At 49.2% G+C, this 23,797-nt stretch overlaps 9 protein-coding genes across 9 annotated transcripts; 5 read left to right on the top strand and 4 right to left on the bottom strand.

Annotated features, from left to right (window-relative positions):
• The first annotated feature begins 425 nt into the window (after window positions 1–425).
• On the top strand, window positions 426–2,369 carry BDV38DRAFT_147506 (uncharacterized protein). Its single transcript, XM_032051566.1, has 5 exons — window positions 426–943; window positions 1,011–1,115; window positions 1,188–1,561; window positions 1,622–1,689; window positions 1,756–2,369. Exons 1-5 carry the CDS (start codon window positions 746–748, stop codon window positions 2,166–2,168), a joined length of 1,158 nt encoding a protein of 385 aa, XP_031910925.1. The 5' UTR covers window positions 426–745; the 3' UTR covers window positions 2,169–2,369.
• Window positions 2,370–2,638: 269 nt separating this feature from the next.
• Window positions 2,639–6,497, bottom strand: BDV38DRAFT_273246 (glycosyl hydrolase family 71-domain-containing protein; the record flags this gene model as incomplete). Its single annotated transcript, XM_032057645.1, has 6 exons — window positions 2,639–4,108; window positions 4,301–4,316; window positions 4,676–5,247; window positions 5,301–5,942; window positions 5,997–6,076; window positions 6,401–6,497. The coding sequence occupies 6 exons, from the start codon at window positions 6,495–6,497 to the stop codon at window positions 2,639–2,641; spliced, it is 2,877 nt and encodes a 958-aa protein (XP_031910924.1).
• A 439-nt stretch (window positions 6,498–6,936) lies between these two features.
• BDV38DRAFT_147470 (zinc-dependent alcohol dehydrogenase) lies at window positions 6,937–9,066 on the top strand. The gene is made up of 5 exons (XM_032051565.1): window positions 6,937–7,512; window positions 7,562–7,657; window positions 7,714–7,941; window positions 8,000–8,577; window positions 8,638–9,066. Exons 1-5 carry the CDS (start codon window positions 7,347–7,349, stop codon window positions 8,914–8,916), a joined length of 1,347 nt encoding a protein of 448 aa, XP_031910923.1. The 5' UTR covers window positions 6,937–7,346; the 3' UTR covers window positions 8,917–9,066.
• Window positions 9,067–10,678: 1,612 nt separating this feature from the next.
• On the top strand, window positions 10,679–12,612 carry hapX (bZIP transcription factor HapX). Its single transcript, XM_032051564.1, has 2 exons — window positions 10,679–10,823; window positions 10,914–12,612. The coding sequence occupies exon 2, from the start codon at window positions 10,950–10,952 to the stop codon at window positions 12,423–12,425; it is 1,476 nt and encodes a 491-aa protein (XP_031910922.1). The 5' UTR covers window positions 10,679–10,823; window positions 10,914–10,949; the 3' UTR covers window positions 12,426–12,612.
• Window positions 12,613–13,511: 899 nt separating this feature from the next.
• On the bottom strand, window positions 13,512–15,575 carry BDV38DRAFT_273243 (mitofusin complex protein UGO1; the record flags this gene model as incomplete). Its single annotated transcript, XM_032057644.1, has 3 exons — window positions 13,512–14,633; window positions 14,713–15,122; window positions 15,557–15,575. The coding sequence occupies 3 exons, from the start codon at window positions 15,573–15,575 to the stop codon at window positions 13,512–13,514; spliced, it is 1,551 nt and encodes a 516-aa protein (XP_031910921.1).
• On the top strand, window positions 15,371–16,455 carry BDV38DRAFT_253775 (ferredoxin family 2Fe-2S iron-sulfur cluster binding protein). The gene is made up of 2 exons (XM_032055269.1): window positions 15,371–15,986; window positions 16,054–16,455. The coding sequence occupies exons 1-2, from the start codon at window positions 15,728–15,730 to the stop codon at window positions 16,296–16,298; spliced, it is 504 nt and encodes a 167-aa protein (XP_031910920.1). The 5' UTR covers window positions 15,371–15,727; the 3' UTR covers window positions 16,299–16,455.
• On the bottom strand, window positions 16,456–17,623 carry BDV38DRAFT_253774 (rRNA-processing protein RRP15). The gene has a single exon (XM_032055268.1). The coding sequence runs from the start codon at window positions 17,482–17,484 to the stop codon at window positions 16,582–16,584; it is 903 nt and encodes a 300-aa protein (XP_031910919.1). The 5' UTR covers window positions 17,485–17,623; the 3' UTR covers window positions 16,456–16,581.
• A 27-nt stretch (window positions 17,624–17,650) lies between these two features.
• Window positions 17,651–19,776, top strand: BDV38DRAFT_147328 (RNA-binding signal recognition particle subunit SRP54). The gene is made up of 2 exons (XM_032051563.1): window positions 17,651–17,893; window positions 17,955–19,776. Exons 1-2 carry the CDS (start codon window positions 17,816–17,818, stop codon window positions 19,461–19,463), a joined length of 1,587 nt encoding a protein of 528 aa, XP_031910918.1. The 5' UTR covers window positions 17,651–17,815; the 3' UTR covers window positions 19,464–19,776.
• Window positions 19,776–23,295, bottom strand: BDV38DRAFT_273241 (alkaline phosphatase; the record flags this gene model as incomplete). The annotated part of the gene is made up of 5 exons (XM_032057643.1): window positions 19,776–21,531; window positions 21,623–21,768; window positions 21,825–21,904; window position 22,163; window positions 22,423–23,295. The coding sequence occupies 5 exons, from the start codon at window positions 23,293–23,295 to the stop codon at window positions 19,776–19,778; spliced, it is 2,856 nt and encodes a 951-aa protein (XP_031910917.1).
• Window positions 23,296–23,797: the final 502 nt, after the last annotated feature.

The raw sequence follows: 23,797 nt of genomic DNA, 5'->3' as shown, positions 1-23,797 counted from the left end.
TTCTGGAAGGTTTGGATACGTCGCTGATCCATCATCCACATCCTTTCTGACTGGACCGGGTTATTTCATGGACTAGCTGCTACTGTCACTGTCGATCGTTTTGAATCCATTATCGAGTCGAGTCCAAAGGGCTGGAACTCGCCGCTATCCTTATGTTGCAGGGGCCCTCCTTAGCTCCACAACCCAGATCAAGGCTTGAAGCCACGAAAAGTAAAAGGAAAAAAAAAAGGAAAGAAAGGACAAGAAAATGGAGAACTCTACCTATCGACGTGCTAACGTCAAAGGCTACTACGGTAGCTTCCTCCTATGGTTAGCTTATTCGACCTCTCCCTTACTTTCCTATCTTCTCCCCTTTGTCCTCATGAGACTTTAGCCCTAGTCCCTGTCACTGCCTTAGCGTTAGACCCGCAAACCTGGAGAAGCAAATGAGACAAGGAGAATCTCCACGTCTAAGGTGCTTTATCTGGGTCTCGGGTGACGTTTATATTTCAGTCCATTCCTCAGCTAGCTGCCCATGGGCTTTGCGCCTCGTAGATGTGCCACCGAGTACTACGGCGTACATGAGGGCCATTGCGGCCTGTGTTATGGTTGACTGACTTCGGTTGTCACACGAACTGCTACCCTTCGAGATATATATTGAGATTCTAATCGTGACGGGGCTTTTATTTTATATTCTTTTCTCTCTCTCAATATTTCCCCCACTGCCGAGGCAAGGCTGTAAAGATACTGTTATTTTTTTGCTACAATGAGTACGAGCATTCAACACATCGTGCACCCGCGGGGTGACGATGAGTCCTTCCTTTCTAGTGGAGGCAAGAGTGGAATGGCAATCAGCATTGCATTCACCAGCTTAGCAACCATTTTCGTTTTTGCCCGAGTTTACACGCGTGCCGGCATAATGAAGCGCATGGAGTCGAACGATTACATGGTCATGATCGCTCTGGTAAGCTATCACTATGGTCTGGTTGACACCCACATAAGAATTTCCCAGCGCTAACGTGCCATCCGAGGCATTCTCCTACGTCTTCATGGCCTTTTATATCATAGAAGCATTGAACGGAATGGGTATGCATGGCGCTGATATCCCACCCCCCATTCTCCTTAAGCAGATGAAAGTGAGTAGAGACATAGTTACAGCTTTCAACAGCTGCAGCAGATCAAGACTGACATGACTCACATCTCCCCAGGCGTTCTGGATTACCATCCCATTCTACAATGCCGCCCTTCTATGCGCCAAAGCTTCGATACTTCTGCAATACTTCCGCGTCTTCCCTACTAGACGCATGCGCCTCATCACCTGGGTCATGTTAGGTATACTCGGCATCTACGGGTCCTGGGCAGTTCTGAGTGGCTTTCTCAATTGTATCCCTGTGGCGAAATTCTGGGACAAGACACTTGAAGGGTACTGCTTGGATGAAAAAGGGCTGTGGTTTTCAAATGCCTCGATGCATATCACCACCGATCTTGTTATTCTGATCATTCCTATCCCGGCTCTGTCGAAACTAGATCTTCCCAAGAGACAGAAGATCGCGTTGATCACAGTTTTCGCACTGGGCGGATTGTAAGCCCACCTGTCTTCCATCATCGGTACCTAAGCGGCAATATCTAACAGCTGTCCTAGCGTATGCATCACCAGCATCTGTCGTCTGGTCGCCCTCAAAAAGATCTCCGATTCCACAGATCCAACCTGTACGTCTCCCCATCAAGCCACTGACCAGAAGCCGAGGAGACCATAGATCCTAACAAAAATACTAGTTGACAACGTCGGCGCCGCCTCCTGGTCCGCCATCGAATGCAACGTAGGGATTATCTGCGCCTGCCTCCCAACACTTCGGCCTCTTGTATCCCGCATCGTGCCCCATCTCCTATCGACCCTATCCAGCCGTAACCGAAGCTACAGCCGGAGCTACGGCAACAGACGATTCTCGCACGGACGACCCCCGACATACTGGGGCGGTGGTGCAGGAACAGGAACGGTTTCAACCACCATCACCGCAATGGATGATCTCGAATTTGGAAGCCACTGTGCCGATTCAGATAGGGTCCTGACACTTGTCCCCGAGGCGGACATTCACGGCAAGGAGAAGCTCGTGCTGAAGGAAACGAAGAGTATGGAGGATGCTGCTGAAAGAGTGCGGACCGCAGCAGGGTCAGCCATTTCACCCTGATGGGGCTTTTGTGAGGAGTGAGATTTCTTCTTAACGCGAGAAAGAGGCATTCAATAGAGATATCCCATGCGTTTGTGCCTTTTGTTTTTCTTTTCTTTTCTTTTACAATTCGCTCTTTTTGTCGCAAGGGGCTTGATATCTCTTGCTCTTCTTTATACTCTATCGAGTCTATTCTTAGCCGTGTGTTGCTCTATTTTGTTCCTTTTGTATATATTCAAGTTTACCCATTCCTTAATAGATTACCGAGCAACATACAAAGCATGGCTTGGATGTGCAATGAACTGCACGGAGAAGTATTCGAGGTGAGTAAAACAAAGGAAAATACATGTATCCTGAGACATGATTGCATTGGAAACTGAACAGTTCTATAGAATGTATATATAGATATAGGCATTACAGATCCAACGTCGGAATCCCCGCCAGTGCATACTTATCGATGGAAACATTTCCAAATATTCCATAAGAGAGCATCAGAAATCTGCGAATTCCTTGTCCACCTCCTCGAAGTAGTCGAAAAAGCCCTTGAACAGCTTCACACCTAATCCCGGATCCAAGCTACCGGTAGTCGCACGGATACTGTGCATACTCAACTGCGGGATCCCTACATCAATGGCCCTCATGCCAATGCGAGAACTGGTCATAGGTCCAATAGTCCCGCCACTACGGGAGTCATTACGGATCTGGAAGACCTGCAAGGTCGAGCCACAATGATCAGCAACACGTTTGATGAACCCGTAGCTCACACTGTCTGTTGTCATATGACCGTTAGAGTCGGCCGAGACGGCCACGCCGACGTTCAGACGGGGAGCATGGTTCTCAAGGTAGACATTAAGGAAGTTCGGGTTGACCGCATGGATGACGTCCGAAGACACGAAGAAGCTGTTCGCCACAGTTTGAGACAGCACGTTGGGACCGTAATTGGGCGAAAAGGCCTCCGTAATACGTTCTATGACGCTGCTCATGAAGTTGGATCGCGCTCCCTGGCGAAGCAGGCTCCCAATTTCCTCGTCGTCAAACATACCGACCATCTTGATAGAGCTAGTTGAAGTGCTGTCGGGCGAGGCAAGCAGAGCTTCCTGGGCGGCATAACAGCAGAGCTTATCGTCAATGCGACCGGCAAAAATCAGGTCCTTGTCCAGGCCACCAACTTGTGCTGGTTGACTGTCATACAGCTCCAGCTCCCAGCTGATAATCGAGTTGTAGTCTCTGATACCAAGTTCCTTGGATATGACTTTGACAAGCTTTTCTGGTTGCGTGGCTGCAAACGTACCGGGCTTGATCCCGCTATCTTGGTCCGTCTTGGATAGGACTTGCTGCTGGAAAAGATCGGAGTTATCAACGCCAATGATGGGCACCATCTGAGTCTCTTTGTTGAAGGGACCTTGCGAGGGAGCTCCGAAATGTGGTGCCAGGGTTGGGATCCGAGCAATGGGCCAGTCCAATTTGACTAATTTGGACTCAACCCTCCCGGTGTTGGAGTCTTGGACCAAAACACGGCCACCGATTGAGAGATCGCGATCCCACCATGTGTCACTCAGAGCACCTGCGTAGGGCGCGACTCCGAGTTGACGAAAGCCAGCCTTGTTGGGCAGCTTGGACACGGGCTTCAATTTGGCGGTGAGTGCATCAATATGACCTGCAACAATGGCCATTCCATTGCCACTTTTATAATCTCTTCCAATTGAGAATGAGATGAAAGCACTACCATTTCGAGTGACGTAGTACTTCCCACCCTTCTCTAGCTTGGAGATCCAGGTGTCACGCTCGGGAAGGCGCTTGTATCCCTGGCTTTCGAGCTGCCTGGTAAAACCGTCAACTGCATGAAAGATCGTGGGATTTGCTGTCATAAATTCGCAGTATGGTTTCGTGTAATCTTCCGGGGTGACGGGGTCAGTCCTCGCCACTGGGGTCGCAATGGTGGCTGGGGAGGGCTCAGGAAGCTGGGCCGACAGGCGATAAGCCATGGCAGAATCACGGAGATCAAGGACGCTCCTTTTGGTCATGTCGAAGGCTAGGAGTTGAGATTCCGTAGTTTACAAGCTAGATATCGCGTCGGAATGCGGTTTAGTAGGATCAGTACCAAGGGAAAGGAGGGAGCAAGGAGTATGGGAGGGCTTTGAGGAAGGATGAACGAGGAGAGCAGCTGAGCTAATTGCGGTCACGCCTTATCGGGGAAGCTGATAAACGATCCGGAACACAAACAAACCAAACCTCAGGCACGTCGATCCGCCAGGACGGCAGTTCTACGTCACATGCTCAATGATGCAATTGGATGCATGCTTTGTATAAAGATAACAACTAGGACTCGTATCCATTTACTCCGTACATTGAAAAAGTTTTGAGATGATGGGGAACTCAAAGCGCAGAGTATAAAACAGCGACACTCAAAAAAAAAAAAGAAAAAAAAAGAAAAGAACCACGCCAAGAAGCGAACATGGTATGTATACTATTTAGCCTGCAGCGGTTGAATCAACTCTATCGTCTCTTAACTGCTCGAACCAACATACGCATTCCAGTCTACACTGCCACCCGCACATTCCTCAGTAATTGCTGGGCCCGTGGTTGTAACAATCTCCCGGTTACGTCGCAGGATAGAGATTCTGACAGGCCCTGTCTGCCCCTTGAAGGAGAAAGATCCATGATTGACGCCAGGTGCGGCATCAAGTGCAGAATGTGGACCTGATCCAATTTGGACATGGACCTCGCTAGGCTCAGTGACGAATGCGCTAACAAACACCTTGTCCTGAGAGAGTTCATGGGGCTTCATTTCTGGCTGACCAATGCTGGGGTTGTTACCGGTTGTACCGTCGGCGCTACCCGACTGCCCAGGGTTCAATCGATACCAGTATACAAACTTGTCTGCATAGGATATGGGGTACTTCTGATGGAGGGAAGTGCTGGCTGGGTTACTGTGGTGGTTCGCGATGTTCCGTCTGTACCCGTCGATATAATGAGGCAGAAAAGTTCGCCATGCATCATGAGGGTGATTAGTGATGTATCGCGAAGCCCCTTCGGGCACTCCAGCCTCGTAGATTGGGCCGATGTAATGCGTCTCTCCATAGTCATTCCAACTCAAGATCTGGTAAATATAAGCCTACGGAAATTGCAGATAATCATGAAAGGTGACCATACCTGGACAAGAGGCGGTTGCAATTCAATGACCTGTTTCCAACGATAGTGCCATAGATCATCTCCACGCCAGAGCCAATTCTTTCTCCACCGCGGGAGATTCGTGTAGAACCAGGGAGCGACGGGCATCATATATGGCTTCCCTGAAAGAGCTTTCATCCACTCCAGATCGTTTGCCACCTTCATGTCTTCTGCACCAACTGGCCAAGCATCCCAGCTAGAAGCACCATCGATATCATTTAGAACACCGCGTATACCGGTTGGTCCCTTACTCGTCCAGCAGGGGATGAATAAACAACCCGTAGCGGCCTTGATATCCGGCCAGTCACCCATTTTGTCGACACCTTCAAATGTCGATACCAGTGGCTTCCCCTTGTAGTAGAACTGCGCCTTTCGATTCTTATAAGAATTGACGATAGCAATAACTTGATCTATCGGCCAGGGTCCACCTGACAGGTAGTCAAACGAAATGAATAGGGAAAAGTTTCCAATCTTCTCAGCAGCGTCATATGCTTTTTGTAGGGCTCCATCGGTGTGATGGTCTTGCGGTGCAACGCTCAATGCAAACCCATCAATGTGGGCTTTCTGCGCCTCTACAATGTCCGACTCCCACTGATCTGACGTCATGTAATACGCATTGCCGATCTAGTGTCCGTAAGCACAGCACGTCCTTTTGTGAGGAGGAAGCGTTTCTCTTACGATGAAGTGGGCGAAGACATTATGCGAGTCAGGCAGCGTGGGGACGCCCTGCGGCGGATGTTGAGCAACAACGGGTGGCACTGCTAAGGGAAAAGATAATTTATGATGAGCCTCCTAGCCTTGATGTGAAACACAAACAGGTCCAGTTTATGCTGAGTTTTCCAGTCAAATTTTACATACTAACATCAGAGAAACACAAGTCTTAAATGGCCATCCGTGTCTTTGAGCAACGCGCGTGGTAGGAAAGAAAATACTTGGGTACAAAAGCATGAGGATCTTACATACATCAAGTCAAAGAAACCGTAGTTTTGGAGATGCTGTAGTGTAGAATAGTATAGGAGAGATGCAATTGGGCCGGCATCTCTTCTAGGGAATGACGGGAGTGCAAGCGGAAATTCACTGACCTTGTATGACTGGGGTTTGCTGGTGGTGGTGGTGATGGTGAAGGGGTTTCTCTGGGGTATGGACATGGTCGAGAATACGATCGAGATGGTGTTTCATTGTGGAATTTGACACTGGAGCACCACGTGGCTGCGAGGAAATTTCAGAAGAAGAGTGAGAAATCGATGATGGACACTTCAACAATACAGTATGCCGAACAGATTCAAATGGTATGCAAAAGCTTGAGATATTCCAAGCGCCAGTGAGGGGTTAATGACATTTTTAAAAGGACAGGAGCCCCCTCATCTGACCGTACAGGACCTTCTCGGGGACCGAAGAACAACATAGATATCGCCACGAAGCATGGGCAGATAGGATATGGTCTATCAGGTAGACACACATACCGATATGCATCCATTTAGGTCTCGACTGGACGGATTTCCCCTTTCGTCTTGTCGATCGCACTGAATTGACCAGTTGTTCCACTCACATGGCCGACACAGTTTCTTGGGCATTGGAGAGGGATAGTCAAATTTTGTTTTTTTGGCAATGCTTTTCTGATCTATCACTAGCTCTGTGATATCGGATGGTTATCATGCATGTAAGCCCAGCTTCCCCCCGACCAACGCTCACCCTCGAGTGGGTTTGCAGTTGGCGTCATCAACTTCAGGGTAGGTCCCACCACCGCGCGGTGTGAAACTCACGCTTGAAAAAATTGATGTAAAACAAAGATTGCCGTAAGTTCGTTCCATTGTTGAAATGTATCGTTATTACCCCATAGGAAATGGCTATGGCTATGGTTGGGCGTTCCGAGACTTTTGCCCCAGGCCGACTCATAGTGATGTCAGTCCTGATGATGTACTCAAATAACCACTCTTGAAATGCCACCTTTTAATCCATGCGAGCACCGTCCTCAATCAGAGCTGGAGGTTAGTCTGAGAGGTCTTTTAACTATTCCAATAGCACAAAATGGCCGTATCCCAAGCTGCAAATATCGTGGAAAGGGTGGTTGGGCATAGTGATAATGCCACCGTCACAACCGATGTGAGTAACTATAATAAGGGAGCTTATGGGCAGGAAATGGGAGAGAAGATCAAGGCCACGACATGGCAGGGAAAGAACAGTGTCCAAATCGGTACGTATTGAAGCGTAATCAAGAAAAGGCCAGCCTGACAGGTTAGCAGTCGAAATGCCAAAACCAAGAGTTGTGGATGAAGGCGATGTGATAGTCAAGGTAACTGGTAGCACAATTTGTGGAAGTGACCTTCATCTATACCATGGTATGAATTCGCTCGAGCGGCTATTGATGAATGTGCCGGCTCATCCCTTGGTTTAGGTGTCATACCCCAATTAGAGAAGGGCGACGTTCTCGGCCATGAATTCTGTGGCGTTGTCGAAAGCGTGGGACCAACTGTGAAGAAGGTTAAGGCTGGAGATCGCGTTGTTGCAGCTTTCCCAATTGCTTGTGGAGAATGCAGAAATTGTAAGGAGCAACTGACGTCAGCTTGTGAACGGACGAATGAGAACTCCATTACGAATGCGCTATATGGTAAACGGACAGCAGGTACGTTACTTGTATGCGAAAGTCTCAAGTCAGTCGAAGCTTATCCTTGTCACCCTAGGAATTTTCGGTTATAGCCATTTTACTGGGGGCTTCGCGGGAGGCCAAGCAGAGTACGTTCGCGTGCCTTACGGCGATATTAATCTACTGCAGCTCCCAGCGGACGTTCCAGATGAGAAAGGCCTCTACCTTTCAGATGTCCTGGCAACCGCGTATCATTGCGTTGTTGATACGGGTGTGAAGAAAAATGATGTTGTAGCCATTTGGGGCGGAGGCCCAATCGGCCAGATGGCTGTGGAATACAGCTTTAGCCAGGGGGCCACTCGTGTCATCCTTATCGATGGAGGAGAGGGAGCATGGAGGTTGGATTTTGTCAAGAGCAAGATACCAAAGCTTGAGACAATAGATTTCAGCAACCTACCAAGGGGAGAATCAATCACCTCCCAGCTGAAAAAGATGGTATCTGGAGGGCCAGATGTGGCTCTAGAATGTGCCGCGGGAGAGTACGCTAAAGGATGGGCACATTACTTCGAAATGCTACTGGGAATGGAGACAGACACCTCGGAAATTTTGAATGAGATGATCACTGCTGTCCGGCCGTTTGGACGAATCGGTGTAACCGGTGTCTATGCTGGCTACGTGAGTAGAACCACCGTATTCTGTAGCTTTGCCCTCCCTTATTGACTAATCGCCATACAGACGAACCACTTCAACATTGGTGCTCTCATGCAAACTGGTATCCGGTTCATTGGCAACGGCCAGGCACCAGTCCAGAAATACTGGGAATACCTCTTGGAACTCATACGGCGGCAGGAGATTAATCCATTGGACATGGTAACCCACCGTGTCCCATTGGAGAACATGCCAGAATTGTACGCGGCGTTTGAGAGACGAGACAAAGGTATGCAGAAGGTCTATGTGCAGACCAGGTTCTCATCACCTCCGGCGGAAGGATCACCCCAGCTGACCGAGCTTTGAACGCATAATTCTACGATTACTTGGGTTTTTATATGCGAAGATTGGCATACATGTAATCTAAACACACCAAACGGGAGAGAGAGAGAAAAAAAAACGAAAAAAGAAAAAGGAAAAATTTTCGTGCTATTAGATTGGCATTTAATCGGCGAGGTTCGGCAGAAGGTAACTCGTCCAGCCAATGTCAACAAGTATAGTACAGGATATGTACGTGGAGTGCTTTCGGCTTTCCCGCAAATAGTAATCAAGCCCGAGTGTAGAGCATATTTACTGGATCCAGAATGTAAAGACTATAGGTCTCTAATGCTGGCTTCAATGCACTATAAGTATAATTTATCACATGAGGAAATAGCTCGCCTATTCCGCTTTTTTACATTCCGCACTCTTTTTTTTTCCGCAAGGGACCCGGAGGAAGCATATTGCCATGCACAGTTTGCCTACGAAAGTCGGTCAATCAGATTATCCTTCGTGGTAAAATACCACAGCAGTTTCGGTCCGTGTTTCGCCCGTTTGATTCCGTTGATCGGCATCAAAACCGAACAGGACACAGGTTAATTGAGAAGGCAGACAACGGTGGTTGGGATTTGAAATCCATGATATTAGTAAAACCAAGCAACAATTTTTGCATCCGTCTTCTCTGTAAAGCTTTGGTCCCAGCTATGGCTTAGTGTATTACGGCATCATATAGCCCAATTTGGTAAAGCCGGGATCAGATAAGATCAGATGATGGAGGGATATGAAGTGCCGAATGGAAAGCATTACCATTATAGGTTGCTTTTCTACGGGAAGAAAATGACGGAAGCAAAATAGTATTTCTTTTACTATTCTTTTTCCGTCTTTCTCTCATAGAGAAACGGGTAGCGGAGTACTCTGCAGGACTATCTCAGTCCGAGATAGTGATGGTTTTTTTTTTTTGTAATTCCAATATTGCCATAGCTCTCCGACACTTGAACCGATAAAAGCTGAACCCAAAGCTCGCTCAACCAAACTAGAAGATTATGAATTATATTATTGACTCTTGATAGTAGAAAGGCAATCTATCGTAGTAATCTGCTGTGATATATCATGTGGTTTTGAGGAGAGAGAGGAGGGGGGAAAAAGGAGAAGAAAAAAAAAAGAAAAAAAGGCAAGGAGGCTCGCGGTCACCGCGGGTGAGCAGATTCCACACTGGTGCCGAAAAGAGTATCTATGACTAGTACGTATGTACTCCGTACTCCGTACTTCGTGCCCAGTACCCACCATATCCACCTCATGGTTTGGAGGGAAGAGAAAATTTGAAGTTCCATGGGTTTGAGGATAGAGTCGGAATTGACTGAAGTCTCCACTTCTGACCATGGTCGCAAGCATAAATATGAAATTTTTGTCTTTTCCATAATACGTATTAGTAGTTAATATCAAGATATTAGGAGACCCTGTGTCAGAGGGTGTTGTTCCTTGCGTATAGCTACTACAGCATACGCGGTGCAATTTACTCCAGACTCACTGCAGGGCAGGAGGAAGCTTGAGTTCATACCCTAATAGGTGCAAACCCCAACGTCCCCATTGATTGATAACCAAGGCGCAGATATGGGTCAACGAATAAGAAACCCAAGCGAGTAAGTGACTCCACCTCTCGCCGAAATCGGTGAGACCGCACGATAATCTAATCTGATCCGATCACCTTTTTCCAGTCCTGTTTTCCCCCTCCTCTTCCTCCTCGGCTTCTTTCTTTCCTTTCCCTAATTTTCATCTTGAGTCTCTCTCATTCATTTATACCACCGAGAGATTTTAGGCTCTGGGGAATTGGATCCCGGGGAGAATTGCTTCAAAATTGCACTTCTCACAGCTCACCAATCCATCGTCTCGCTTACTGGCTGCAGGGGCGCACTTCCGCTCTTCCGGCCGTAGCGATCAAGTGACACCACCTGTTGGTCCGTGGACTCTCTTTCCCTACCCTTTCTAACCTTCAGCTTATCTTCTACACCTGCACCCGGGGACATGGCCCGCTGACTTCTACCCAGAATTCCTCTTGAAATAAAGAGGCAATCCTAAATACAATGGCAACTCCCGCACCCTCAATAGCCCCTGCGCCCACTCCAGCTCCGTTGGCTCCCGCAATTGCCGCCAAGCCAACCATTTCACCGTCTCCCGGACCGGGTACACCCGGATCCGTCACCTCCAAGGAATGGGTTATACCACCACGTCCCAAGCCTGGCCGGAAGCCTGCCACAGATACGCCGCCTACTAAACGTAAGGCGCAGAATCGTGCGGCCCAAAGAGCGTTCAGGGAACGAAGAGCCGCCCGCGTCAATGAGCTTGAAGACCAAATTAAGAAAATCGAAGAAGAGCACGATATTCATGTGGCAGCGTTCAAAGAGCAAATTTCAAATTTGTCTCATGAAGTCGAACAGTGCCGGAATGAAATGACATGGTGGCGCGACCGATGCCATGCCCTGGAAAAGGAAGTCTCTGTAGAGAGAAGCGCGAAGGAAGCCCTTGTTAAAGAGTTTCGGTCGTCGCTCTCAGATAAGAATGCCCCTGCTGGTAGGGCACCTTTGACTCGTTTATCTGCCAAAAACTCCATCTCTGGACGAGCTACCAATGAAAGGTATTCGCCGAGCAACGCCAACAGCGGTAGTGACCATGATGAGAGGGAGGAAGTGCCACTGGGCTGCCCTAGTTGTTCTTCAACACATTGTCAGTGCATTGAAGATGCATTTGCAATGCCGGGCGTTGAGTCATTGCAGTCTAAGTGTCTTAGCACCACTGGACAAGGGCGTGCCGAGCCTGAGATAAAGCCCGACCCGGAGGAGATGGAAATCGACTTTACCACACGGTTTGCCGCCCCCCAACCACAGGAAGACAATGCCACGGCTGTTTCATCCCCTGCGGTTGATCCGTGCGGCTTTTGCCAGGATGGAACCCCATGTATTTGTGCGGAAATGGCAGCCCAGGAAGAGCAGCGTCGGCAGTCCTTCGAGAATAACCGTCTTGCACCGATTCAGAACTTGTCTCAATTCACACCCCCTCCCTCCGATGGTGATGTTCGCTCTGAAGTCACTCTGCCGCCCATTAGCCAGGCAACCAACCCCTGTGCGAATGGCCCTGGCACCTGCGCCCAATGTCTTGCGGATCCGAAGAGTACCCTTTTTTGCAAGACGCTGGCGGCCTCCCGCTCCGCCAGCGTTGCCTCCTCCGGATGTTGCGGCGGTAAGGGCACCGATGGTGGGTGTTGTCAGTCACGCAGTTCCAATCCTCCGCGTGCTACCGTTGCCAAATCGACATCTGGTAGATCTACGACCCCATCACTGACACTCTCTTGTGCCGATGCCTTCACGACACTGTCACGACACCCGAATTTCTCCCGTGCCAGCGATGAAATTTCCACGTGGCTTCCTAAGCTTCATACATTACCGAATCCGAAGGATGTTGCATCACCCGATCGGTGCTCCTCGAGGGCGGCACTCGAGGTCGAGGCAGCGAGCGTAATGGGCGTCTTGCGCTACTTTGATCGGAGGTTTGCCGACAAATAGGCCGTCCGCCCAAATACGTTCATGAATCTATGCCATATATTTCTTTTAATTCTTTTTCCTTCTTTATGATACCCAAACCTGACTCGTGTCTGAGTTTGTATTATACAACAACCTTTTCTTTTTTCTTTTTTCTATTTTTTTTTTGTTTTTGAACTCATGATGGGGGCAGGATGCATTTCAGCTTCTAGTATCTTCGATATTCGATGGGATTGGTTTCCTCTAGGCCTTCGTGACGCGCACCGAGGGGACTGAGAAGAGAAATACAAAAAGAAGCAAGGGCTATTTCTTGCTTTCCTTTACGCTTACCTTAAAACAGAGCAGATGGATGGATCGACATGGTATGGGATGGAATGGGATGAATACAATTCACTCCAATGATTAGACGGGTGAATGACTGGCGTTTTTCTACTTACTTTCTTTCTGGGTTGATTTCGGATGACCCCAAAATAAAATTCAGGACGGACATGACTCAAAAGAACATTATGTACGGGTTGAACCGCAGCTCAGATGATAACAATTGTGTTTCGTTCTTTAAAGAAAATTCTACTGGTTTGGGAAATCAAGCTGGAGTCATTTTAAATAGATGGAAAGGGTATTTCTGGGTGGCGATCTGATTGGATTAATGTATCTACCGACCGACATACGAGGTGTATTTTCATCGGTATAGAGATTCCTTGAAACATATGGAACGGTTTAATTGCCACTGCTGTCTGAAATGAAAGACTCTGTATAGGGAGATGAGAAGGCTGATGTACCATGACGCTAATGTTGGACGAGTGATATACATATTTCCCATGTTAAATGGTAGGAATAAAAGGGAAAGGAGGTTCGAGGACCTATCAGAAAGCATGTCGCCGCCGTTGATATCTACAAAATAAACACAAAGAGATCCAACGCCTTCAACCCTTTTGCGCCAGCTAGGTGGGCAAAATAGTGTAGGGTGTAGAGGCAATGGAGAATTGATTAGGGGCAGGACAAGATTGAATAACGAAGAAGGGGAGTGGGTATGAAAACAAGATAAACAGTGGACTAAGTTGGGACAACTGGGAGTGTTAGATGCATGAAAGTCCAACAGTTGCGGTTTAATCAAAAGCGGCCTCCACTGGGCATCGCTCCATCCTCCCCGACGGCTCCAGCGTTTCCAAGGAAGCTGGCGCCCCAGATGCCAGCAATTCCCCACATCCCAATTCGCCAGCCGCGATAGAGGCCATGGATTCCCTGGCCTTGCCGTTTCCTCAGCGCAACGGGCTTGTTGAATAAGGCCTGCGCCCTCTCAGCCTCTGGGTTCGGTTGAACACCCTCCTCGTAGATAATACCCCACATCGTTCCGACAATACCCCTATATATACGGGGTGTCGGAACGATGGTTTCGACCTCTGGGGCTTCAATGACAGCCTCTGAGGGCTTCACAGAACGCAGCCCACTGGTAGACTGTTGGCGGAGGCTTGGGGACGTGAAAGTAGCAATCTGTGCTCGACGCAGCACAGTTTCCAGAGGGAACCGGATTGCCAGTTCCAAGCCGGACCCCATGAAGGTAAACAAGTTCCACATGGACGGGTTGAGGATGGGGTCAAGGGACAGGTACGATTTCAGAAAGAGTGGAGTGGTGGTCGTTATGAAGTTCGGTAAACTGGAATGGAGGATTGTGATTGGGACTAGATGAGGGGGCACCGTGCAGTTGGGAGTTGGAATTTGCCGAATGGCTCGTATAAGGGAGCGGGGTCCATGAGTGACGGGCGTGAGAATGAGGAGTGTGCGGGCTGTATCAATCGGGGAGAGGATCAATGCAGACAAGGACGTAGAGATGAATGACAGGACCAAGGTGGCAATTGGAGAGGTCGAAGTCAGAATGTCCGCGGTCATGGAGGACGAAATATCATCCTCTGGTAGTCCCACAATAGCTGACAGGAGACTGCGAATGAACGTGTTCAATGTTGGGAGGAGTAGAGAGTAAATAAATGTGGCATTGGTTGCTTTCCATGGGGATGTTGGTCCACTGGTAGTCCACAGCTGGGAAAGTACATCCATCAGGGAGCTTGGGTTTTTTATTTTCAAAGCGTTCCGGGACGGTGGGGTTGAGGTTTGAATGTAGCCGCTTCGATCAGTGATATGACGCCGAGGTCTTCGAGATCGTGAGTTTGACGGTGACGAGACTGCAGGCGCTGTCGACGTGAAGTAACTGCTCTCATCATCGGAAGATAGTGCATCCTAATTGACCCATTGCAACGTTAGCCACCACGTAGATTGTTTCCCCCACTGGTCCCTCTAGGGTGTACATAGGACTTACAACTCCCTCATCATCATCATTATCTTCTTCTTCTTCTTCTTCTCCCCCCTCCTCACCATAGGGATCGCTCCGGGAACCCGTACTTTGCCTCCGATGGCCATCCATAAGCCACTGTCCATCCTGACTGTCCGGCACGACATAAGCCTGTAGAATGGTTTTCGCGACGTCAAACGGTTGTGCAGTTAAAAGACTGGTATATTTCCAAAGTGCACGGTCCAAGGCATCTTTGATCCAGCTTGATACCGAGGGGGAGTTCTCCAAATAGTCCGAGTAGTCCAAGTCGGACAGCAGGTCGCGGGCAGAGCTTCCAAAAACATGGGCCGATGACGCATCTGGAGGGGATGAAGTGGCGTTGGAAGCCTCCAGGCCTATGGAAGGGGGGGAGTAATAAGGACGCAGAGGATTGAGTCCTTCACGAGAAGATGGCATCGTTGTGAGTATATGGAGATGAACGTCTTCTTCTTGTAAAGTGGAAAGGGCGGGTATTCTTTGTCGGAGTTTTTGGATTGTCCTAAAATAAATTAATTTACCCGTTTGAGGTCCAAGGCGGAGAGCAAAAAAGGTCAAAAAAAGGTTAAGTTGGAGGCAGCGAATGATTATGTCCGAATTTCCCGCCTTCTCCTCGGAGTTACTCTTTTTTTCTCCTCCACAGAGTCAATCGATCTTCAATTGAAACGTCCCTCTCTCAGACTTTCTTTCTCTAAAGTCCCCCTGCCTTTCGGCAATTTACTCTTCTGGAGACTCTTCACTATTCCTTCTTTTCTTCTTTTTCTATAATCCTCTATTACTCCTCCCCGGCCCCCGCCGCCACATACTCTCTAAACATGTCGTTCTGGAGAGAAACTTTCCTTAATTTGCGTCATGCCGTCCCGAAGACTGTCCCCGGAGATCGCGCATGTCGCGCCCAATCGAAACGCTTTCTTACTTATTCCTCACGGAGCCCTCGAGTGACTGCCCCCAACCAGTACACATTGCACGCTAAGAGACCCGGGTTTACTGTGAGTCAACGGCGGTCATGGAACGAATTGAACCCAGAATGCCGAAGCTTTTCTGTCACCGCGGGTGTCCAGCATGGCCACATCACACCACCGAAGCCTGGAGAGGAGTAAGTCATGGCCTAGCTATGATGCTATCTCGTGGAGCATGCGCTGATGTGACTCGTTGCAGGCTCAACATCTCTTTCATTGACAAGGATGGTGAGAAGTACGACTTCCAGGTATCCGAGGGAGACAATTTGTTGGATATTGCGCAGGCCAATGACCTAGAGATGGAAGGTTCGGATCCCCTTTGGACACGGCGCAATGTTCAGGTCTGCTTACTGATTGGTTTTCCCTGCACCAGGAGCTTGCGGCGGTTCATGCGCCTGCTCAACATGCCATGTCATCGTGGAGGACCCCGACGTGTTCGACAAGATGGAAGAACCATCTGACGACGAGAACGATATGCTGGATTTGGCATTCGGACTAACAGAGACCTCTCGGCTGGGATGTCAGGTTATCATGAGCAAGGAGCTTGACGGACTAGTTGTCCGTCTGCCCTCTATGACCAGGAACTTGCAGGCGAGTGACTTTGAGCCAAAGAAATGAAGCCCGCAGGGACAATGTGCCGTGTTGTGATGGTATCTGTTTGGAGGATTCATACCGCGTTCAAGCAATACAGTGAATCAGCATTTTAGGACGAATTAGCAAAACGCCGGAGGCCACTTGTTGTGACTGTATATTGTACTATTGGGTATTCTCATCTCCATTCTATTTTGAAAGAGTCTGTAAATAGGAATAACTTTTAATCACAACGTGCAATCAAACAAAATAAAAGAAAATCCCCAACGCCTAAGAGATGCCTGGTTCTCAACATATACAGAATCTCCGTTCAGGCCTCCTCAATATTCAAAGGCTTGCCCTTCTTTCCACTAATCAGCTCGAGGAATCCTTGTTTGCTAACCTCATTGACGGCCTTCTCTCGTTCGCCAATACCAATGGTACCCTTCTTCCTCTCACCTCTGGCTGCTTCTTCTCCGCGCACTTGGGCTGCTCGAACAGCATTGAAGAGTTTCACCACACCGCGTTGAGCGATCTTTCGAAGACGCTTCTCTTCCTCAGCCACAGCGCCAGCCTCTCCTCGTTCGATTCCCAGAACATCACGAATCCGACCGCGATCTAATTCTTCCTGCTTCTCGGCACGCAGTTTAGCTCGTGCTTGCTTGTCCAATTTCTCGTCAGCAAAATCTGTGCTGGCTTGCGTGGCTGTTTTACTGCGTGATAGGACAGGATCTGCTCGGGCAGAGGAAGGTAGTTTTGTCGCCAAAATCTTAGAGATAGAGGTAGAGAACGCCGAAGGATCGTTCCGTTTGGGGACAGCTCTGTGGTCCGTAGTTGATGTCGGCATAGAGACATCAGAGTCGTAATCATCATCCTCATCCTCAGCGCCAGAAGATGCGTCTGAGCCTGAAGCGTTATCCTTTTCATCCTTCTTATTGTCACTGTCAGCCGACTCGTCGCTGTCGTCGCCGTCGTCGTCGCTGTTCTCTTTCTCCTTTCTGTTCTTCGAAGCAATTTGGGATTTTGTCTGTTTCTTCGGCTTCTTTACTTCGACCTCATCCTCGTCGGAATCTGCTAGACTGACAGCTTTAAAATCGGTTGGTTCGTCATCTTCCGCCTCATCGGAACTGCTGTGGTATTCGCGCTGCTTCCTAAACTTCTTTTGAGGCCGACCAGTTTTGCCCTGCAGACCTTCCAAAACCTTGCGCTTCTTTGCTGTAGTGGATAGAGGCATGGTAATTAAGGTAATGTCTAAATTTCAACGTTGGTAATATTTTCGTGTTGATATATAAATTGGTCGGTCTTTTTTTCTTTTTCTTTTTCTTTTTTTTTTCTTGGAAGTCTCGAATACATCAAAGGCGGAAGGAACAATGATGTCTCTAATTGGCTGACCGCCCGCTCCAGACTCTCCGCACTGGAAATGATTGAGATTAGTGGCCTCTCCAACATCCTACCTATCGACCAAGCATTGCCATTCTTCATTCTGATCACCTAACTTCCGGACTCGTTGTTCCTTGTTGTTTATAGTGTGATACCTACATTTGTCTTTTAAGAGATTTTCAGCCATGGTCCTTCAAGATCTCGGGCGGCGTATCAACGCCGCCGTCAATGACCTAACTAGGTCCAACAATCTAGACGAGAAGGTGGGCTGCCAATATGTGTACTCAACGTTCAAGTAGGTTTCGCGCATCTGACACCTTCTAGGCCTTTGATGAAATGTTAAAAGAGATCTGCGCCGCGCTATTATCGGCCGACGTAAACGTCCGTCTCGTCCAGTCACTTCGGAAATCTATTAAGTCCAGCGTGAACTTCGCCTCCTTACCCCCCGCCGTCAATAAGAAGAGGTTGATTCAGAAAGCGGTCTTCGACGAATTAGTTGCTCTGGTCAATCCACATGCAGAGCCGTTCCGACCCAAGAAGGGCCGGTCTAATGTGATTATGTTCGTTGGTTTACAGGGTGCCGGTAAGACGACAACGTGTACGAAGCTGGCTAGACATTATCAGATGCGGGGCTTCAAAACAGCACTTGTCTGTGCGGATACCTTCCGTGCCGGTGCGTTCGATCAGCTGAAACAGAATGCGACCAAGGCCAAGATCCCTTACTATGGAAGTTTAACGCAGACCGACCCTGCAGTGGTGGCGGCTGAGGGTGTGGCTAAGTTCAAGAAGGAGCGGTTTGAGATCATCATCGTGGATACTAGCGGTCGTCACAAGCAGGAGGAGGAACTTTTCACGGAAATGACGCAGATTCAGACTGCTGTCACCCCGGACCAGACTATCTTGGTCCTCGACAGTACGATCGGTCAGGCGGCCGAAGCCCAGTCGGCGGCCTTCAAGGCAACGGCTGATTTTGGTGCCATCATTATTACGAAGACGGACGGTCATGCTGCTGGAGGTGGTGCTATTTCCGCTGTAGCAGCTACACATACTCCCATTATCTTCCTCGGTACAGGTGAACATATGGTGGACCTTGAACGATTCGAGCCGAAAGCTTTCATCCAGAAGCTACTGGGCATGGGTGATATGGCAGGATTGGTCGAGCACGTCCAAGCCGTGACCAAGGACTCAGCAGCAGCCAAGGAGACCTACAAGCACATCTCGGAAGGTATCTATACGGTGCGCGATTTCCGAGAGAACATTTCCTCGATCATGAAAATGGGTCCCCTGTCAAAACTTTCTGGCATGATCCCTGGCTTGTCCAATCTCACTGCTGGGCTAGATGACGAAGATGGCTCTCTTAAACTCCGCCGCATGATCTACATTTTTGACAGCATGACTACGGCGGAGCTTGACAGCGATGGCAAGGTTTTCGTGGAGCAGCCCAGCCGTATGGTCCGCATCGCTTGTGGTAGCGGCACGACCGTGCGCGAGGTCGAAGACCTTCTGTCGCAGCACCGCATGATGGCCGGTATGGCCAAGCGCGTCGGTGGGCAGAAGAAGCAGATGCAACGAGCCCAGAATATGCTTAAGGGTGGCAACAAAGAACAACAGCTCGCGGCGATGCAGAAACGCATGGCCTCCATGGGTGGCGCAGGTGGCGCAGGTTTCCCTGGAATGCCCGGTATGGGCGACATGGCCAAGATGATGCAAATGCTCCAGGGACAAGGCGGCGGCGGTGGCGGCGGCCTGCCAGGCCTTGGAGGTATGGATCTACAGGGAATGATGAGCCAAATGAGCGGATTGATGGGCGGAGGACGCGGTAGAGGACGGTGACTTTTCTTTTCATGTCATTTTTCTTTTCTCTCCTGTATCTGTTTGTTACGTGGTGACACCGCTTAATGGGTCATGATTGATCGATTATACAGCATGTGGATGGTGTTGGGCGCGTATTGTTTTCATTGCCATGGTATAATTTTAACTTCTTCAACGAACGATACACATATGACGTTTTATACGTCGAAAGGTTGCAATATTGACGGATATCTTACCATATTGTACATTAACATGTTTGCCGTATGAATGGATACATTATCGCCAGGGAAAATTCGACAATAATATGATTTTATCTATACCACTTGTCCGTATTCAGTCGAGTCTTTCTGCTGTTCCCGCTCTATCCAAAAGTTTATAGACTTGATCCCTAACCCAGCTAATTAGCTGCCCCCCGAATTCCTCCGCCTGATTGACCAGAGCCCTGAGCTGGGTATTCCACCCAACAGTTCCACGGTTGTCCTCAAGGACTTTACCTGGCAGGAGTCGTGGGTGTTTGGCAGAGGCCACCGAGGCAACAACATCTTCATACCCGGGGAGTGGGACGCTGAGACTATATTTCCAGGCGACATCGTTGTCAACATAGAGTGAGTAGGTAAGGACGGAACTGGGTACGGTTGCCGTCTTGTCACTGGTGGTGAGTACTGTCTCATCGCGGATGTCGATATCGATTAATCCATACTTGGTGTTACCGGTTGGGATGTATTTGACCGTGACATCTTCATTGTCGGTTTGATGATAGGTCCGGATGGGCAGGTAGAACATACTGAGCGGACCAACACTGAACTCGTGCAGGCCTTCTCCGGCGGTATCGGATAGAAGTTCATCGGGCGTGTAGTCAAATGTTGGATCAGGGAACCGGGTCGCCCCAAACTCGTGTCTGTCTCCGCTGAGCAGGATGATACGAATTCCCAGCTCTCGCTCGGCGCGCCACATGGCCTCAAACACTGTGCGACGCTCATCCAAGAATCCACCCCATGTGTCGGTCGTGCCGACGTGCCAGTTCTTGGTAAAGGGAACACTAGAGGCGACGATCTTCCAGCGCACTTCGGCTGGTTCAGGACGAGACAGATATGCAAGCAAGGACTGCAGCTGCGCTGAGCCGAGGATGGTAGAGTCCGGTTGGGCGGGCTCCGAGCGATAGGTGCGTGTATCTAACATGAAGAATGACGCCGGGCCGTTGATAAAAGAGAAATAGGTTGTGTTTTCTGGCTTGGCAAAAGGTAATGCCGGGATCGGGGGATTCACACTGACGTGGTAATGAATATAGGGGTCAGCAGCAGCCAAGTAGGGAGCTGTATTGTTGCCCTTCGACCAGTCATTCTCAATCTCATGGTCGTCTAGAGTGTGAATCCACGGCAGGTCGATGGCCGGGTTACCACCATGGGAATACCATGAGGGAGACGAATACACACGACGATATTCACTGCGGTAGTGTGATACAGATGAGCCGAAGCGCTGGGGAACGTCGATATAGATGAAGTCACCGAGGAACAACATAAAAGCTGGTCGAAGCAAGGATGGCAGTTTACTGACAGTCTCAGTCATCTTCTCAATGCCCTCGATACGCAATGGGTGAGATAGCGGATTGTACGGGAAGTTTGGCTTCATGCAGCTAGATGTCAGAAAGCTAAGCCGGTTGGCAGATTTCGAACCATGACGAGGCGCGGTGACAAAAGAGCCTGTGCGATTATTGGACAAAGAATACCGGTAGTGCGAGGATGGCTTCAGGTTTTTCAAAGTCACTGAGGTTGTAAAATCCGTCGATTCATCAAGTGCATGTATAATTCCTTCTTCCACCCATTTCAAGGGGTTGTCCTGTTCCGCTTCTTGGTAGAAGACCACCAGAGGTAGTTGAGCGGAGTCTGGCTCTCGAACGAGTAAATTCGCTGTAGTTGGAGAGACATAGCCAATGCGAGAGAAGGCAACATCCTTGGCAGGATAGAAAACTACCCCACGGAGTAGAAGGTCGGAAGTGAAGAGCGTAAGGACAAGGTTGATCAGCACAGTCAGCCGGGTCACCAATGGCGATCTGGGGGAGGGCAGTCCCGTCAACAGCGTCTTAAGAACGCTATCCTTAACTAGAGGCTCTACAGACCCTGCGCCAATGTTCTGTGAGCAAATCTAGGGTTGGAGGGGAGCACCATGGGGTAGAAATATACTAACTGGGAGCGGTCCTGGAACGTTTCAAGCCATGGGGACGATTGGTGGTGGTGTTCTCATCGGCCGGCCGACTGAGCGAGAAAACTGAAGATAGATACACCACTAGCGAGGTGAAGATTAGAGGTGGGAAATGATGACCGGGGATCTGCACACGAATGAGCAGTCGTTAATTGGTAATCGAACGAACTTGAATGGACGCACCCAGCGAAGAAAGATGAAGGCGGCGAGTCTGAGTATCACGGAGCTCGTGGCCGCGGCAACTCGCGGCAAGGAAACCATAGCTTTGTGGGAACGTTTCAAGCGCGCTGTGAGATATTTAGTGTTCCTTAGGCCATGAATTCATATCCGTTAAAACTTTGGGTAAAAAGCTCAGGTGACGTGCCGAAAGGTAGAGAAGAGGACCTGAGAAATAAAGAAACAATAAAGAAGTCGGAGTTTGGAAAGGAAAGATGCGGTGGTATTGGCGGTATGACGACATAGGACGATTGATTTAATCCACCCCGGCTAGCTAGTCTCACATACATACACAACAAACACACACTAGTGATGTATGTATGTATGTAGTATGCAGTATGTACCGTATATAGTCACTACTAGTACTCATCACCCTATCACTCATTATACATATCTCCTCCGGCAATGAAACAATGTAAACAGCTGTATATAATTTCATTGACTTTCGTTTGTCTGTTTTAATGCTCTCGTCCATAAATCTCTATCGTTGTTGATTCTTGATTCGTCATATCTTGGAGACTGTTCATCGAACCGCTCGCCATAGGCCCTGATAAAAAGCCATGACCACATCCTTCATATGCATGCTAAGCGACATCTCCGCCGCCCATTGCCAGGGCTTCTCCCGCTCTCCCGGTTTGGCATTAAAGTACTCCCAGCCCATAACGCCGCCAAAGTTGGGGAACTGCTCCACCAGCTGGCCTAAGATAGGCCCGATGATCTCCCGAGGAACGTAGCCCTGCGATCCATTGCCGGGATTCGTCAACAATCCTAACACAACGCGTTGCGGCGACCATCCTTGCGTGACGATCGCCGCATACATACGGGGATCATCCGCTGGGCCCCAGCCGTTGTAGAACTGTGTATTATACCAGCTAATTTTCGACGCTCGTTGTCGCTCAAGCTCTCGGTAGTCAAACCCGGAAAGGTTACCGATCCCTAGAAGCGCCGCTGCCACCGGGGCCAACGTTATAATGAAGCCGTCTCCCAGGTCCGATTTGAGTCGATCAATAAGTCTAATGATACCTGAAAGCGACATCTCCTCCTCGACGTCTAGATCCAGCCCTTCCAGTTGATGACGCTGAATCATGGCTAGGAGAGGCAAGTAGTACCGTTCGAATTTGTCCTGATCACCGTCCAGACAGCGGAAGGAGCCTTGAGCAGCTCCTCCCAGCATTCCCATGACGCGTACCCCACTCTGTTTCAAGAGAGGCACCTCTGCCCACAGCTCATCATACATGCTATGGTGGGGAGCATCATCGTTGAGCGTAATATGACCTGGTTCAGCATTCAGATGGAAGGCGGCAATGATGATGTGCGTGATGCCAGTGTTGTTCTGCACTAGCGGTAGCGCGGACACATATTGGCCTCGATCCGGACGAAGTGTCTGGTGATAGCATATTACCCGGCATCGGTCGACTTGCGCGGGCACGGGAGGCATCGTTTGTTAGCTTTGAATGGAGGTTGGAAGTGACTGCGGGTTTGCTGCACTGGTCAGGACCAAGTCCAGCATTTCGATGAGGAGCAACAGCGGGGTAGTAGTGAGATTACAGACGGTCTCTTAGAGGGGAGGCTGCAGCTTAGCCATCAGATTTTCTCATTGCTTCGCGACCAGTTTGGACAGGAAGACCAGTGTGAACGCACCTCAGAGGGTCAATATTTTGGGAGATAAATCAGGAGGGGAATCACAGAGGCTAGAATGGGCGATAATTTCAAGAAGTACGGAGTACCGTCTTAAATCCACTCTGCGATGGTCTTGGTAAGGGGGTGGCTCTTTACAATACAGTAATTCTGGTATTTGTATTTATTACTCCGTATAGACGGGGAATATTTAATTAACATAAAGGTAGGATATTATTACTTACGCTAAACCTAATATAGAGCATAATAAACACCTGATATGGAAACCTGAGGATTTCGGCACTGGCCCCGGGCGGGTTCCC

Source organism: Aspergillus pseudotamarii (genome assembly GCF_009193445.1).
Source record: "Aspergillus pseudotamarii strain CBS 117625 unplaced genomic scaffold BDV38scaffold_49, whole genome shotgun sequence".
NCBI lineage: Eukaryota > Fungi > Ascomycota > Eurotiomycetes > Eurotiales > Aspergillaceae > Aspergillus > Aspergillus pseudotamarii.
Note: the sequence above shows the minus strand (reverse complement) of the source record. Positions and strands in the feature narration are given on the sequence as shown.